The sequence below is a fragment of the Podarcis cretensis genome (assembly GCF_951804945.1).
Source record: "Podarcis cretensis genome assembly, chromosome: 7".
NCBI classification, from domain to species: Eukaryota; Metazoa; Chordata; class Lepidosauria; order Squamata; family Lacertidae; genus Podarcis; species Podarcis cretensis.
This window is the reverse complement of record NC_137176.1, coordinates 15869571-15885571: the sequence shown is the minus strand read 5'-3', so window position 1 is coordinate 15885571 and position 16001 is coordinate 15869571. Positions and strand designations below refer to the sequence as shown.

Here is a 16001-nt window from a genome sequence, read left to right as displayed (position 1 = left end):
CCTGGTGTTCATTGTTGTTGTTTTTTTTGGGGGGTGCTATTCCGTGACTTTGCTGATTGGTGCTGATGTTGCACCTCGCATTTATTGTGCTTTTGGAGACATGAAAGGTGGGATTAGTACCTTTAGTTTAAGGAAGTAGCTGCCAGGATACCATTCTGCCAGCTAGACAGAGATTTACTGTTCTTATTTGTTTGTAATGCCAGTACCAATAATATTATATGATAGCATATGCAGCTATGTGGAACGTGGGTGGCACTGTGGGTTAAACCACAGAGCCTAGGGCTTGCCGATCAGAAGGTTGGCAGTTCGAATCCCCACAACGGGGTGAGCTCCCATTGCTCAGTCCCTGCTCCTGCCAACCTAGCAGTTTGAAAGCAAGTCAAAGTGCAAGTAGATAAATAGGTACCGCTCTGGCAGGAAGGTAAAAGGCGTTTCCGTGTGCGCTCTGGTTCTCCAGAAGCGGCTTAGTCATGCCGGCCACATGACCCGGAAGCTGTACGCCGGCTCCCTCGGCCAATAAAGCGAGATGAGCGCCGCAACCCCAGAGTCGGTCACGACTGGACCTAATTGTCAGGGGTCCCTTTACCTTTACCTTATGTGCTTAGCTATGTGCTAAGCCTAGAAGCACCCAGAAAAGTTGCACTTTTATACATGTCAAAATTTCTTTTTGGAAAAGCACTTCCAAGGAGGAATTGTGGACATTTAATGCAATTACGTGTTACAGCTTTTCCTATGTTGTAGGACACAGGTAGGGGACTGGATGCTTGGGAAATACCACATGCAAACAAATTTCCTACACATGGAAAGATAGCATGCTAGCCAAAAGGCTAGCCACGCAGCTTTCTTCTTAATGTGCTAATTTTCTAGGTGTGAGGAGTTTTGTTTGCTTGGTCTGGTGGAGTGAATCATGCCATCTCTTCATGTGAACTCTGAAATGGAAACAGTCTCAGGAAGAGCTGAACCACATGATTATGCTTCATGGATAGTTTAGCGCTTAGTATGAAATTTGTGTATTAATTAACATGTCTGAGGGTCATAAACGTGTATTTGTGGGTACGCATGCCGGGAGCTGTGATTAGTCAGATATTACTAAAGCTCACATTCATCTCCTAGAAGTTGTTGAGGTTTCGCTAGGCCTCAGCTGGTTTTACAATAAATTCCACTTCTTTTTTGGACAATAGCACTCTTCCCTTTGACGAGAGAGAAGGCAAGCCATTTCCAGAGTACTGCTTGAAACACAGAGACCAGACCTTTCCCCAAAGGCCTGTTTCGTTCATGCAGTGAGGTAGCTCAGACTACCGCATTCAAAGCTCGCTTTTTGCAGTGCCACCATTAACATAATTTTAACATACATTTTTGCTATCTTTATGTGGACACTGAAGCTTGAATTTAAATATTGTGTGCCCCCCTTACTTAATTTGCTGTTTTTGTCAGTGAAATACAAGGAAGTAGCTACTGGGAAACTATCAGTCTCTGGCTTCCTGATATAGTTTGCTGAAGAAAGCAGCGCTTAAAATGCATCTCTTCCATTCTCGGCTCACACCAGTTGGCATGGGCAGGGCAACCCAAGAACAAAATCTAAAGCAGGAAGAGACCTTAAGGCAGTGTTCTGGGATCACAGGACTTCCAGAAAGCCCCTTGGACATGCTGCCACTTGTTTCCCTACTTTGGGTCAATGTTTGTCATGGTAAACATGTATTTTTTAATGATACAGTCACAGGAAGCGTGCCGGTCAGTAAATACACAGTTCAAAGTTGGACTTAACTCTTTATTAGCAAAAGCACAGCCTCCTCAAACTTGGTCGAGTGGCAGGCCTAATGAGCAGAGCAGCTCATTCTCAGTGGTCTTACTCCATGAACATCACTTGTCGAGATGGAAAGTCCCCACCTAGTCCCCTCTCCGGGGCTTTTTCTAAGCGACCGAAGACTGTGCCTGCATGCAGTCTGCCATTGCTCCACTCGTTTCAGCCCTCTTCTGGTTCTGAGAGACAGGAAGAGGGGAGCTTGTTGCAGCAGGAGGGAGAGAAACCTGTGCCCCTTCACCAGCCAGACTCATCTTTCCCTCTTGACCTTCCTCCTCCCTCTCATCTGCTTCTGCCTCTGATTCTGCACTTCTCTCTGCCACAGACTCTCCCAGCTCACTAAGCCCTGTTATAGCTTCAGCTTCTGACACCCTCTCCTCTTCCCAGTCTTCTCCCTCTGCCCACTTATCGTTGTCCCACCACAGGGCTCTGAGATTTCCTCCCTTGGTGGTTCCTCAGCTGGTTCCTCCCACCATTCCTCTGCATCAAACCAGCCCATCACATCTAGGTAAAGGTGAAGGAAAAGGACCCCTGGAAGGTTAAGTCCAGGCAAAGGCGACTACGGGGTTGCAGCGCTCATCTCGCTTTCAGGCCGAGGGAGCCGGTGTTTGCCCGCAGACAGATTTCCAGGTCATGTGGCCAGCATGACTAAACTGCCTCTGGCACAACGGGACACCGTGATGGAAACCAGAGCGCATGGAAACGCCGTTTACCTTTCCGTCGCAGTGGTACCTATTTATCTACTTGTGCTAGCATGCTTTTGAACTGCTAGGTTGGCAGGAGCTGGGGCAGAGCAACGGGGATTCGACCTGCCGACCATCTGATTGGCAAGTCCAAGAGGCTCAGTGGTTTCGACCAGGGCACCACCACACCCATGGCATCTACCTACTGTGGATCTATCTATCATCTATCTATCTATTCATCTAGCTAGCTATCCATCAATCAATCATCTATCTATCATCTATTTATCTATCATCTATCATCTATCTATATCTATCATCTATCTATCTATCTATCTATCATCTGTCATCTATCTATCTATCTATCTATCTATCTATCTATCTATCTATCATCTATCTATCATCTATCATCTATCTATATCTATCATCTATCTATATATATCTATCAATCATCTATCTATCTATCTATCTATCTATCTATCTATCTATCTATCTATATCTATCATCTATCTATCTATCTATCTATCTATCTATCTATCATCTATCTATCTATCTATCTATCTATCTATCTATCTATCATCTATCATCTATCTAATCTATCATCTATCTTTCTCCATCATTTCATCCATCTATTTATCCACCCATCTTATGATCTGGGACATGAGGCACCTAACCATCTGTAGATACAGCACTGAAAAAGTCTTTTTTAAACAATCGAATCAAACGAATTAACAGTAAACAAGTTTCTACAGTGAACAGGCATAGCCAGGAGTGAGATGGGCTATTGCCAAAAACACATGGGTGTGGGACAAGAGCCTTGGAACTGTCAAACGCCGTGCAGTTTCTCATCACAGAGAAAGCAGGAAATCCTTTCAGCATTAGTCATTTTTTTCTTTTCTTTTTTGGCGACTGCTAATGAAAGCTGCTAAGCTATGCTATCGGTGACACGTTTCATTCCAAATACAGTAGGACTTGTATCAGCGTTCCTTCATCTGTGTCCAGCAATAAATGACAGAGCTGATTTCGTTGTGGGTTGCATGCTTGGCTGTCCAGCTTACAGTCAAACAGATCCCAGTCTCTTTAAGTTGCTAATAGAATTGACTCTTACTATTTCTGTGCAGCTTGTCAGCCCGGCTGGAGAAAGTCCCAAGTGCGTAGTTGTCTGGGTCACTTAAAAAAGATGTTGTCAAACTAGGAATGTAAAATGTTGGACTTGCCTTGATTCTTCTTTGAGGGTTTTTCTTGTGACTCACACCTCCAATTTAGGCTACGATGTTGAGCAGGTGCTGGGTGTTTGTGTGTTGGATTAACAAGTGTGTTTGAAATAGGTGAGTTAAAGAGGTTTGTTGTGGTCAGTCAGTATCCAGTATTAATAATGTTACCTGGTTCTTGGACATAGAATCATAGAAATGTGTTGGAGATGTAATGAGATTGAGGGTAAAGGTAAAGGGACCCCTGACCGTTAGGTCCAGTCGTGACCAACTTGAGGGTTGCGGTGCTCATCTCACTTTACTGGCCGAGGGAGCCGGTGTACAGCTTCCAGGTCATGTGGCCAGCATGACTAAGCCGCTTCTGGCGAACCAGAGCAGTGCACGGAAACGCCGTTTACCTTCCTGCTGGAGCAGTACCTATTTATCTACTTGCACTTTGACATGCTTTCAAACTGCTAGGTTGACAGGAGCAGGGACCGAGCAACAGGAGCTCACCCCATCGTGGGGATTCGATCCACCGACCTTCTGATCGGCAAGTCCTAGGCTCTGTGGTTTAACCTACAGCGCCACCCATGTCCCGGAGATTGAGGGTATGTTTTATCATATGTGGTGGACCTGAAAAAGGGTAAAAGAGTATTTGGGAAATAATTCATGATGAATTAAAAAAATGTTTAAAAGTACTGTTCCAAAAACAAAAAACCCAGAGTCCTTTTTGTTGGGGATAACTCAGACGGAAATTCCCAGGTGTCAAACATCTCCATTTGGGTCTCATCTGTCCAGAGGACATTGTTCCAGAAGTCTTGTGGTTTTTTCACATGCAACTTTGCAAACCTAAGCCATGCTGCCACATTCTTTTTAGAGAGAAGAGGTTTTCTCCTGGCAACCCTTTCCAAACAAACCATACTTGTTCCGTCTTAATTGTACTGTCATGAACTTTAACATTTAACATGCTAACTGAGGCCTGTAGAGCATGAGATGTAACTCTTGGGGGTGTGTTTTTTGCAATTTCCTCTGAGCAGTGCCATGAATTTGCTGAGCCGTCCACTCCTGGGAAGATTGGCAACTGTCTCAAGTGTTTTCCACTTTTGAATAACCTTTCTCACTGTAGAATGATGGATTTTACATTGGTTTGAGATGGCCTTAAAACCCTTCCCCAGTTTCATGGGCAGTAGCAATCACTTCTCTAAGGGCATTGTGCTGTCTTTCCTCCCTGGCATTGTGCTAAAACACACCTGAATTCTCCAGACCAGCAAAAGGGTTATTTATGTATGTGACTACTGCGGCCTGTGTTTCGTTAGCCCCAAAATGGAAAGTGAGCGAGGTCCCAACCAAAAAAGAATGGCAACTTGAGCTGACAGAATATGCGCAGCTTGCAGACTTAACATATAGAATAAGAGAAGAAGAAGAAGAACATACATTTAGAGAAGATTGAAAAACGTTTATTGAATATATGGGGGGAAATTGTGTACACCTGAAAACGTTGGCAGCATTAAGAAAAATTCAGCAGTATAAATAAGGTTTGATGGATGTATTAATGGAATATTGAATGGTTTAGTTTTTGTAAAATATGGAGGAATCTTTGATATGCAAAATTAACCACGGAAAAAGAAGGGAAGTCATTGAAATTTCAGGGATGTTAAAAGAGTATTTTAAATTGTATAACTGAAAATTTAATAAAATTTTCATATAAAATTAATCCTATGGAAGTAGTAAGGGTATACTTAGTTTTTCCACACATGATTTCTCAATTTTGGCTTTATTTCTGTTAAATAAATCATGACACGTTGTAATATGTCATGTGCTGATGTTCAACTGAGGTTGTATTTACCTAATTTTAAGACCTGCTAAGGAACAGATGATTGTTATTATGTCTTCATATTTAATCCATTGAATTCAAAGAGGGTGCACTTTCTTTTTCCCATGACCGTATGTGATGTCAGGTGAACGGCACCAACATTAGTATGGCATGCCTTGTATGCCTTGTAACTTGCTTGTCTGCAAGTAATGAATGCTAGAAGCAAAGTGATTCATTTGGATTTGGGGGTGGCTTCTAAAAGGAAGCAAGTGCCCTCTAGCGGATTGCCTTATTATTTACAGCTTTGCTTTGGGTTTTGTGCAGACTCAAGCAAGTTCTCCATCTGACGTTTGGCAACAATATAAATATAATGGGTTATTGGGCGACTGCTTTTAAGATGTTGTCTTCAACTTGTGCAGAGGGTCAGTGCTCCCGTGTGCCTGAAGGAGCGTCTCTGCCTCATCGCTCAGCCTGGACACTGAGATCCAGCACTGAGGGCCTCCTGGTGGTTCCCTCACTGCAAGAAGTGAAGTTACAGGGAACCAGGCACAGGGCCTTCTTGGTAGTGGCGCCTGCCCCGCAGAACGCCCTCCCATCAGATGTTGAAGCATTAAACAATTATATAACCTTTCGTAGACATCTGAAGGCAGCCCTGTGTAGGGAAGTGTTTAATGTTTGATGTTTAGTTTTGTCTTGTTATATTTTGTTGGAAGCCACACAGAGTGGCTGGGGGAATCCAAGCCATATGGGTGGGGTACAAGAAATTTATTATTATTATTATTATTATTATTATTATTATTATTTGCTGTGAACTTCAAACAGTCAATACAGTCATATCTCAGCTCCTGAACGCCTCGGGAGTCGAATGTTCTGCTCCTGAATGATTGAAAACCAGAAGTGAGTGTTCCAGTTTTTAAATTTTGCGGGGCATGGCTTCCACTATTGTTTCCAGAGCGGCTGCGCAATTGGGAACCAATCGGAAGCTGCACCTTGGTTTCTGAACTTTTCGGAAGTCAAACGGACTTGCAGAACACATTCCATTTGACTTCCGAGATAGGTCTATACTTTACTGAGACAGTAAGTACAGTGGTACCTCGGGTTACATATGCTTCAGGTTACATACGCTTCAGGTTACATACTCCGCTAACCCAGAAATAGTGCTTCAGGTTAAGAACTTTGCTTCAGGATAAGAACAGAAATCATGTTCTGGCGGCGCAGCAGCAGCAGAAGGCCCCATTAGCTAAAGTGGTGCTTCAGGTTAAGAACAGTTTCAGGTTAAGAACGGACCTCTGGAACGAATTAAGTACTTAACCCGAGATACCACTGTAATGCGAGACTCAGCTGCTGGCTTGAACCAAAGCACCTCAGTCACATTCTCTCTACTTCAGCCTCCATCTGCAGCCATGGCCTCCCTGACAGGGTTGTTGTAAGGGTGACTGAGTTAGGATATTTGAGATGCTTAGGAATCTTCTAAAGTGCGATAGAAATGGGTCTACAAATTTTGGCGGAGCCTGGCAAACCAACCATGATTTCCAGCAGCCCTGCAAAGCTCTGCTTTCTTGACTCACACAGGCAAAAAGAGTGGTTTTCTTTTATACTGGCTACCTGACAAAGTCGGAGAGGTTTGTAGAGAGAGGAGGAGCTGCAGGCAGTAAGTTTGTGTTGGTAGCAGCTTGCTACCAACCCACAGGCTGCATTCCAGCAGAAGATGCAGCCTGGCGCCATTTTGAAAAAGAGTGATTTTCCACCAGTGGTTTCTTGCTCTGGCAGAGTATGCCGATTGTTTTCCCCGCTGGTTACTAAAATTAAATGTCTGGCAGTTGCCACTAGCGACTACAGGTTCAACCTGGCAACTGCGCATGCTGATTTAACTTCCTTCCGCAGGGCCTGTAAGACAGAGCTATTCTGCCTGGCTTTCAATTTGAACTTAGCCCGATCTTTTATTCCCCTTCCTTCCCTCCCCTTCCCCTTTTTATGAAGATTACCCACTCTGGATCCCACAGCTAATTCTCCCCTGGTCTCGCTGGCCCAAATAGGACTAATTTAGCCAGCTAGTCCTGGTGATCATCTAATGTTTATTGGATGGATTTCCCCCCTAAATTGATTTTTGAATTCTGAATTTATTGTTATTCACGTTTATACTGTATTTAATGCTGTTTTTTGTTGCATCAGTTAAGAGTTTTAAATTTTTTGTTAGCCGCCCTGAGCCCGGTTTTCTGAACCGGGAAGGGCAGGGTATAAATAAAATTTATTATTATTATTATTATTATTAATGCACTAGTATGGGGCATGGGATGTGATTAAAAGAAAAACAGATTCCCCGCCCCCTTTAAAAGCAGCCAGGATTGTGGTGGACATGGCAGGAAGGAATGATTTGTCCAAGGCAATTATGCCCAAAATGTGAAATGTATCTGATTATGGTATTGTTGCCTTTAAACCGTCTCCTGGAAGCCTCAAAAACTCCTTCTTCAGCCTTAAGAGGAACATAAAGCAAACTGCCCTTTGGACAAGAATCAGACTTTTTCCACAGGGAGGTTTATTCTGACATACCAAGATAAAAGGATGGATTTGGCCAACTTGTTGGCCTTATCTCTTCCCCGTTGTGCAAGATACGGAGCCCAGAGATTGAAGTGTGTTTGGAGAGTGCTGCTTTTGTTGCATTGCGTGTGATGGCATTGGTCGAAAGGGCATGTTGCTGTTTGAGATTATGTAGCTTTCGAGATTTTGTATGTGATCCCTCATAGCACATTAATCCAGAAGTGTTTGAGTGGGAATTATCTTTGTAAATAAGTGGAAATATTGAATGCAGACCTGCCCCCCTCAAAATATATTATGATTATTTATATGTCATGTATCTAAGAGATGACTGTTGCCAGAGTGGTGCATGCTCTGGTTATCTCCCGCTTGGACTACTGCAATGCACTCTACGTGGGGCTACCTTTGAAGGTGACTTGGAAACTGCAATTAATCCAGAATGCGGCAGCTAGACTGGTGACTGGGAGTGGCCGCCAAGACCATATAACACCGGTCCTGAAAGATCTTCATTGGCTCCCAGTACGTTTCCGAGCACAATTCAAAGTGCTGGTGCTGACCTTCAAAGCTCTAAACGGCCTCGGTCCAGTATACCTGAAGAACTATCATCCAGCCTGGACACTGAGGTCCAGGGCCGAGGGCCTTCTGGCTGTTCCCTCACTGCGAGAAGTGAGGTTACAGGGAACCAGGCAGAGGGCCTTCTCGGTAGTGGTGCCCGCCCTGTGGAACGCCCTCCCAGCAGATGTCAAGGCAATAAACAACTATTTTACTTTTAAAAGTCAACTGAAGGCGGCCCTGTTTAGGGAAGTTTTTAATGTCTGATGCTGTATTGTTTTTAATATTCAGTTAGAAGCCGCCCAGGGTGGCTGGGGAAACCCTGCCAGATGGGCGGGGTATAAATAATAAATTATTATTATTATATGATGGCAAAAAGCAGAGAAAGCTGATAGAGGAGGAGGATTAAAAGGAATCTGGCGATAACTAACCACCCGAAACATTCTTTAAAAGTGCTTGTCACATATCAGAAACCGGACAAAATGGCAGATACAATTTTCAAGTGCACCTGTGGCCAAATTATGAATGTGACTGGATCTCTAATGTTTACTTTCCACTGTAAAAGGAGCTGCAAAACACACACACACACCAATCAGCTGTATGGTCTTCCAATGAAAATATACAGCTTTTCCCCACATGGAGTGGGCAAGGGGTGTAGTAATTTAGATGCTGATAGTTTAGATGCCAGCTACTTTTACCTTGGGGGATGCATTCTTATATTGTTGAGTGTCATTTCTTATTTCTTGATGGGTGGGGTGTAAGTATAAATAACAGCAACTCTCAGTCAAAGAAGCTTAGTTCGCAGTGATCATAATCCGTTGTAGCAAAGACTGGTTCTCCGATTTATATGGTTCTCAGATTTCAGGCTCTGCGCAAAGTCTATTAAATGATTTATCTTAGCTCTCGGAAGCTCTGCTTCTGATTACCTGCCTGGATACCATTTCTCAGACCGCGCCTTAACAATAAATATTATTTATTTATTTAAAACGTATATCCTGGTTCACTAGCCAGCAATATGCTCTTGCGACGGCTAACAAAAAATGAAGGAAAAAGCATTAATTTTTTTTTTAAAAAAATGAAATCATAATTACTGCCACTCACAGACATAAAAAGCCTTTTTCAATAAACGTCCAGCAAGTCTTCTTGAATTTTCAAGGTATGAGATCATTGGTAAGGTAAAGGTAAAGGTACCCCTGCCCGTACGGGCCAGTCTTGACAGACTCTGGGGTTGTGTGCCCATCTCACTTAAGAGGCCAGGGGCCAGCGCTGTCCGGAGACACTTCCGGGTCACGTGGCCAGCGTGACATCGCTGCTCTGGCCAGAGCCAGAGCCAGAGCCGCACACGGAAACGCCGTTTACCTTCCCGCTGGTAAGCGGTCCCTATTTATCTACTTGCACCCGGAGGTGCTTTCGAGCTGCTAGGTTGGCAGGCGCTGGGACCGAGCAGCGGGAGCGCACCCCGCCGCAGGGATTCGAACCGCCGACCTTTCGATCGGCAAGCCCTAGGCGCTGAGGCTTTAACCCACAGCGCCACCTGCGTCCCATGAGATCATTGGTACAGTTAACTAATTTAAGTCTTGTTTTCCTTTTGTCTTCCAGCGGTGAGAGTGGTGCTGGCAAAACAGAGAGCACAAAGCTGATACTCAAGTTTTTGTCCGCTGTGAGCCAACATTCGCTGGAAGTCTCTCGCAAAGAGAAAACATCTAGTGTGGAACAAGCAATTTTGGAGAGCAGGTACTGTGTTCATAGCCTCACCTATCTTCCAGGCAGTAGGGAAGATACATGGAAGGAAGGTATTTCGGGGCTGACCGTTGTCTGCTTAGCAGTTAGAAAACAAAACTGGCAGTACCAGGGATAGGTAAACAACCCAACAAGCACAGATGAGCGGGGTATAAATAATAACTTATGATGATGATGACTGAACATTTTCTAAACTATGGTAGTACATTTAAGTGATCATACAAATGCAGATGGGCTTCACTTGTTGGATGCATCGAACACTTTAAAATTCAAATGGAAGTAAGTTTTGTTTTTCTTCCATAAAATCCATATTTTATAGTCAGAATTCTGGTAGCCGAGCCTATATTTTAGCCTGCCAGGTGCTTAGCAACCCTCCTGTATTTGCAGTCTGAGCCACTATCCTAGGACTTTCCTTCTCATGAGTTTTCCGGGGAGTAAGACATCATTGCAAGAGAGAAGCCATTTTGTGGGGTGTATTATTATTTTTGGGCAGATGTTGTTTGGTTGCGCGTATAATTTACCTGTGTGTATAATTAATGATTCATTCATTGATGTTGCCGCGTGCGTCTCTAGCTTAAATAAGTTGTCTTCCTTTGAAAATGCCTGCGTTCTAATTACAGGTTTCATAGATCAATGAGCATATCAAAAGAGAGAGGTTAAGGGTGCAACAGAGGTCACATGGATACTGCAGAATCTCTTTACAGCATCCTTGGACTATTTCATAATAACTGGTTTAGAGTAATTACAGCTCTGTAGCCTTTTCTACCTGTGGGGCAGCAATGCTACAGCTTAGCAGGGACGGGGACAAAGTCAGGTTTTTAAGTGTAATTGGGGGGGGGGATATGTTTGTTTTACTGCATCAGACTCATTAAAATATGTCTAACTGAAGTGTTACTGTTTATATGGTGTCCTTACTGGATGTTGAAATTTAGGATGGGGTGGGTCAACGAATGACAGGAATTGGGAATGTAATGTAATGATGGTAGACTTTTGGTAGCAGGCCAGGCCAGGAGCTGGTGAACTTGAGGACATATTTGAAAAGAGCTTGGGGTACATTTGAAAAGAGGGACGGGGGAAGGACAGATGGACAAAAGTGGAGAGAAGGAAGGCGAAAAGTGAAGACTGCTTGCTCACAAATTTATTGACAGCTGCACAAATTATTATAGCCAGGAAGTGGAAGGGGCAAGCAGAATAGAAAATGGAAGAATAGTATAAAGAGGTGTGGGATATAGCTACTGATGATAAATTAACATGTGCCATTAAGGTAAGGCGGGGAATACGCAGAAGAAATAATTTTGGGGAGATATGGAGGGTGTTTGTTGAATTTGTAGTGTTAAAACAGAAAGGGGTCAAACCGTCGCAAGAGGTGTTGAAAATTTGGGAGGTTGGATAGTTGCAGTGGAATGGTCTTGTGGGTGGGATGCACATTTTTATTCTTATTTATTACTTTATCAAAATATTAATATTAATAATAATAATATTTTTAAAAATGTAACGATTAAGAGAAGACTAAGGAAAGGCAGTTAAGGACAACAGAATGGGCAACTGAACACTCACCAGTTGATCTGCACTAGGGAGCAAGGATTGAACAATGGAAAATATACTAAGGATGTGGAAATAAAACCCGAGGGTATAGAATTATCAAGAGTTACAGAAGCACAGATTGGAGATTGCCTCAGATTAATACAGGGTATCTCGGCACACTTAGTTTTTTTGGCTTTGCCCATGGTTTTACCCTTAAGTCTAGCTGCACAGGCTTAAACTGTTTCTGGAATATTCCATTTGCAGCTCCGAGATAGCTTGATTAAATGCTCCCCCATATATAAATCTGCTCACACATTAAACAAAGCAAGCAGATTAGATGTCAAAGAAAAAAGGTTCTAGTCAGCCTCTTTGTTTTCTGTGTGGAGGGATTTTTTTCCCTTGGTGGGAACATTCAGATATGCAATCCCCTATCTGTGGAATGAAAGTGCATTGTCTAGGAGACAAAAATTAAAGATTAAGGAGTTAGCTGGCAGTACTTTACACTGGATATACTTTTTTAAAATCGAAAGTTCTAGTAAACAATGTTTATTCTTCCTCAAACAGCTAGTGCATTTGTTATCTATCTTTATTTTTTCCACAGCCCAATTATGGAAGCTTTTGGCAATGCAAAGACTGTTTACAACAACAACTCAAGTCGCTTTGGGAAATTCATTCAGTTGAATTTCTGTCAGAAAGGCAACATTCAGGGAGGAAAAATTGTAGATTGTATCCTTTGTACTCTGTGATTGCCCTAATATTTACAGTATGACAACTCTGTGCATTTTTATACAACAAGCCAAGATGTTGCCCCTCTTTCAATACACATTCCAAGTTCTTAAGTTAGAATGCAAAAATCTATAAAAACCAGTTCATATGCTTAGTACCAAACCTATGTATTTTTTATCCTAGATCATCCTAAAATTCCGCAGTGAAAGAATTTTGTTTCTAAAGTCTGTTACTGACCATGGTTTGTGTGAGTGAAACAAACCTCAGTTCTCTGGTTGATATGTAACACTAAGACAGGAATTGCTTGCTCTAGAGTGATTTCCATGGTCAGGGTAAACCATTAACTATTCTTTACCATGATGTGTTAACTGGGCCACTGAATTTTGTGGCAAATAAACAGGTGCCAATTAAAATACTCACCCAATGACAGTCTTACGTCTTAAAATAAAATTAAAATGTCTTAAAATAAAATAAAAATGATGGATGCAAACGTTGCTCGTGCAAGTCTGCTAGGAAATGAATATATAGCCTTTAGTTCACCCCCAACCTCCTCACACGGTCAAATGAAACATTCTGTTCCTTGACTTTTCGATCTGCTGCCTGCTGAAGATTTATTAGAGAAGGTAAGTCAGCATTTTGATTTCTTTCAATGTAAAGGATTGCACTGAGAATCTCACCTACCTGCCGAACAGATCTCTAAATATGTTTTCTCTTGTAGAATCGAGTAGTAAGGCAAAATCCAGGAGAGAGAAATTATCACATATTCTATGCCCTGCTGGCGGGGATTGAGGGAGAAAAGAAAGGTGAGAGGCAGTCTTTTGCTTGAATAATGGTTTACAGTGCCCCATGGACAGAGATTTTTCCTAAGATTCCCACCACCAGCATTTCATGATCCTGTTGTTGTTGTTGTTGTTGTTGTTGTTTAGTCATTTAGTCGTGTCTGACTCTTCGTGACCCCATGGACCAGAGCACACCAGGCACTCCTGTCTTCCACTGCTTCTGAGCCACTGCTTCTCTTCTCATGAGGTGGCCAAAGTATTGGAGCCTCAGCTTCACGATCTGTCCTTCCAGTGAGCACTCAGGACTGATTTCCTTCAGAATGGATAGGTTTGAACTTCTTGCAGTCCATGGGACTCTCAAGAGTCTCCTCCAACACCATAATTCAAAAGCATCAATTCTTCGGCGATCAGCCTTCTTTATGGTCCAGCTCTCACTTCCATACATCGCTACTGGGAAAACCATAGCTTTAACTATACGGACCTTTGTTGGCATGATCCTAGTATTTTTTAAATGTATGACCTAAGAAAATAATTAAAGAGTGCTATGTTGTGTTATGTTATATATAGAGAGAACAATTGCCTAACAAAGATAGGTGCTAATCATGATACATCCCATCATACCAAAAGTCTCTCCAAATCCCACTTTCTCCCCAAGTCTATACTTACTTACTTGCACCAGCCAATTGGGCACAATCTGCTCTAAGAACTAGGTTGTATAGTCTGAACCTAATTGTCTAATCTGAGTAAGACCCGTTGGGTTTGTATTGGTAAACTTAGTACCACATTGAAAAGGTACTAACTTTGAAGAAGTTCCTACCAGAGAAGAATAGCAGATGAAGTTAATGGACTATGCTGAAATTGGAAAATTGACCAGAAGAGTCAGAAATCAGGAAGATAAGGAATGGGGAAAATTTATAACTTATCTTAAAGACCATTGTAAATAGTTAAAATCGTTAGTGGGATTGGAAGATCACTTGTAGTTTAAGGTTGAATTCTGGACATGATGGAAGAGGCAAAGGATTTGGAGTATTGTAAACTATGCGGGAGGAAATTATTAATATTAGGACCCACAAAGGGGAGGATGGAAGTCCAGGAGATTCCTTGGAATCTTGTTTTTATTATTTATATTTAATATACAGTGGAATCTCGGGTTTTCAAGTGGCTCAGAAGCCGAATGATCTGGAACCTGAACGCCAAAAACCCGGAAGTAAATGCTTCTGTTTTTGAACACGCCTCAGAAATCGAACAACTTCCGAGGCATGTTTCTTCTCAATGGAATTTTCTGGCCTCCCATTGCGCCTTGGTTGTTGAACGTTTCGGAAGTCGAACGGTCTTCCGGAATGGTTTACTCTCAACAACCGAGGTACCACTGTATCTCTGTAAAATTTTAATTTGAAAAACCAAAAAAAAAAGAAAGAAAGAAAGAAAGAAAGAAAGAAAGAAAGAAAGAAAGAAAGAAAGAAATTTCCAAAGAAAGAAAGAAAGGTACCAACTTTGGCTTAGCCACTATCCTGATATGCATTATTTATTTTATTTATTAAATTTATAAATCGCCCTTCATCAAAAGATCTCAGGGCAGTTCACAGCATTGCAGTTGGAACAAACATTCTGCAATCCCCTTCATCCCAGACATGGTATCACCTTTTGCATTCTCCTCCTGTATCTATCTGTATCTGTATCTGCCTCCAGTCTCTGTTCTCAAAGTACACACACACAGAGCAGTCTACCTGTGTGTCAAATCAATGCAGGAATGGCACACAGAGGGGTTGTTTTGTGATACACTCTGCCGCTGGAAATTTCCCGAGACTAAGCTGGAGAATTTTGCACAGAGCATTGTGAAATTTTATTTTCGAGGAATGCATTTGATATGCATTTCTCATGTACGCAAGCATCACTTTTGAGTAGCTGCTATTGCCCCCTAAAATTACCTCTTTATGTTAACCTATCATGGAGAAACATTGCACATAATGGACAGTATTATTTGGTGTTTCTTCTCTTGTGTGATTTAAGCAACTTTCCCTTAATTTAAATACAACAGTATGAATTAACTGTTTTTCCTGTTTCCAGATGCATTTTACCTATCTGTACCAGAGAACTATCACTACCTGAACCAGTCTGGATGTGTAGCGGACAAGACAATCAATGACAAGGAATCCTTCAAAGAAGTCATTGTGAGTTCGACATGCCCCTTCTTTACGGATTGGCCAGTAACGTCACAAATTATTTTGACGTGGCAGTCACTTTGAAGTTGAGATTGTCTGCTAACAATGACAAGGAACCTCACAGCCCTTGTGGCAATTTTGAGGGCTTGTGTATAATGTGTACTATCATCAGAAAAGTGCAGTATAACCTCCGTGAACTGCACCACTCCAGAGGATAGAGGGTTTTAATAATAACTGTTTCCCAAATTTGGGTCTCCATCTGTTTTTGGACTACAATTCCTATCATTCCTGACCACTGGTCTTGCTCGCTAGGGATGATGAGAGTTGTAGCCCCAAAACAGATGGAGACCCATGTTTGGGAAATAGTGATCTAAATCTTCCCAACCATATTTCAGTGGCAACATCTGGGACAAAGCTACAGGTTGGAGTCATACCCACTGTTTAACGGCGCTGTGGTCTAAACCACTGAGCCTCTAGGGCTTGCCGATCAGAAGGT

General features: G+C 42.4%; 1 protein-coding gene across 1 annotated transcript in view; it reads left to right on the top strand.

Annotated features, from left to right (window-relative positions):
• The window catches only part of MYO10 (myosin X), a 210744-nt gene that overhangs the window by 106671 nt on the left and 88072 nt on the right, over window positions 1-16001 (top strand). Inside the window, exons 5-9 of the mRNA XM_079984894.1 lie at window positions 10174-10308; window positions 12440-12564; window positions 13174-13187; window positions 13283-13367; window positions 15411-15514. Of these exons, the coding sequence (XP_079841020.1) occupies window positions 10174-10308; window positions 12440-12564; window positions 13174-13187; window positions 13283-13367; window positions 15411-15514 (463 nt within the window). The remainder of the gene's footprint in view (window positions 1-10173; window positions 10309-12439; window positions 12565-13173; window positions 13188-13282; window positions 13368-15410; window positions 15515-16001) is intronic.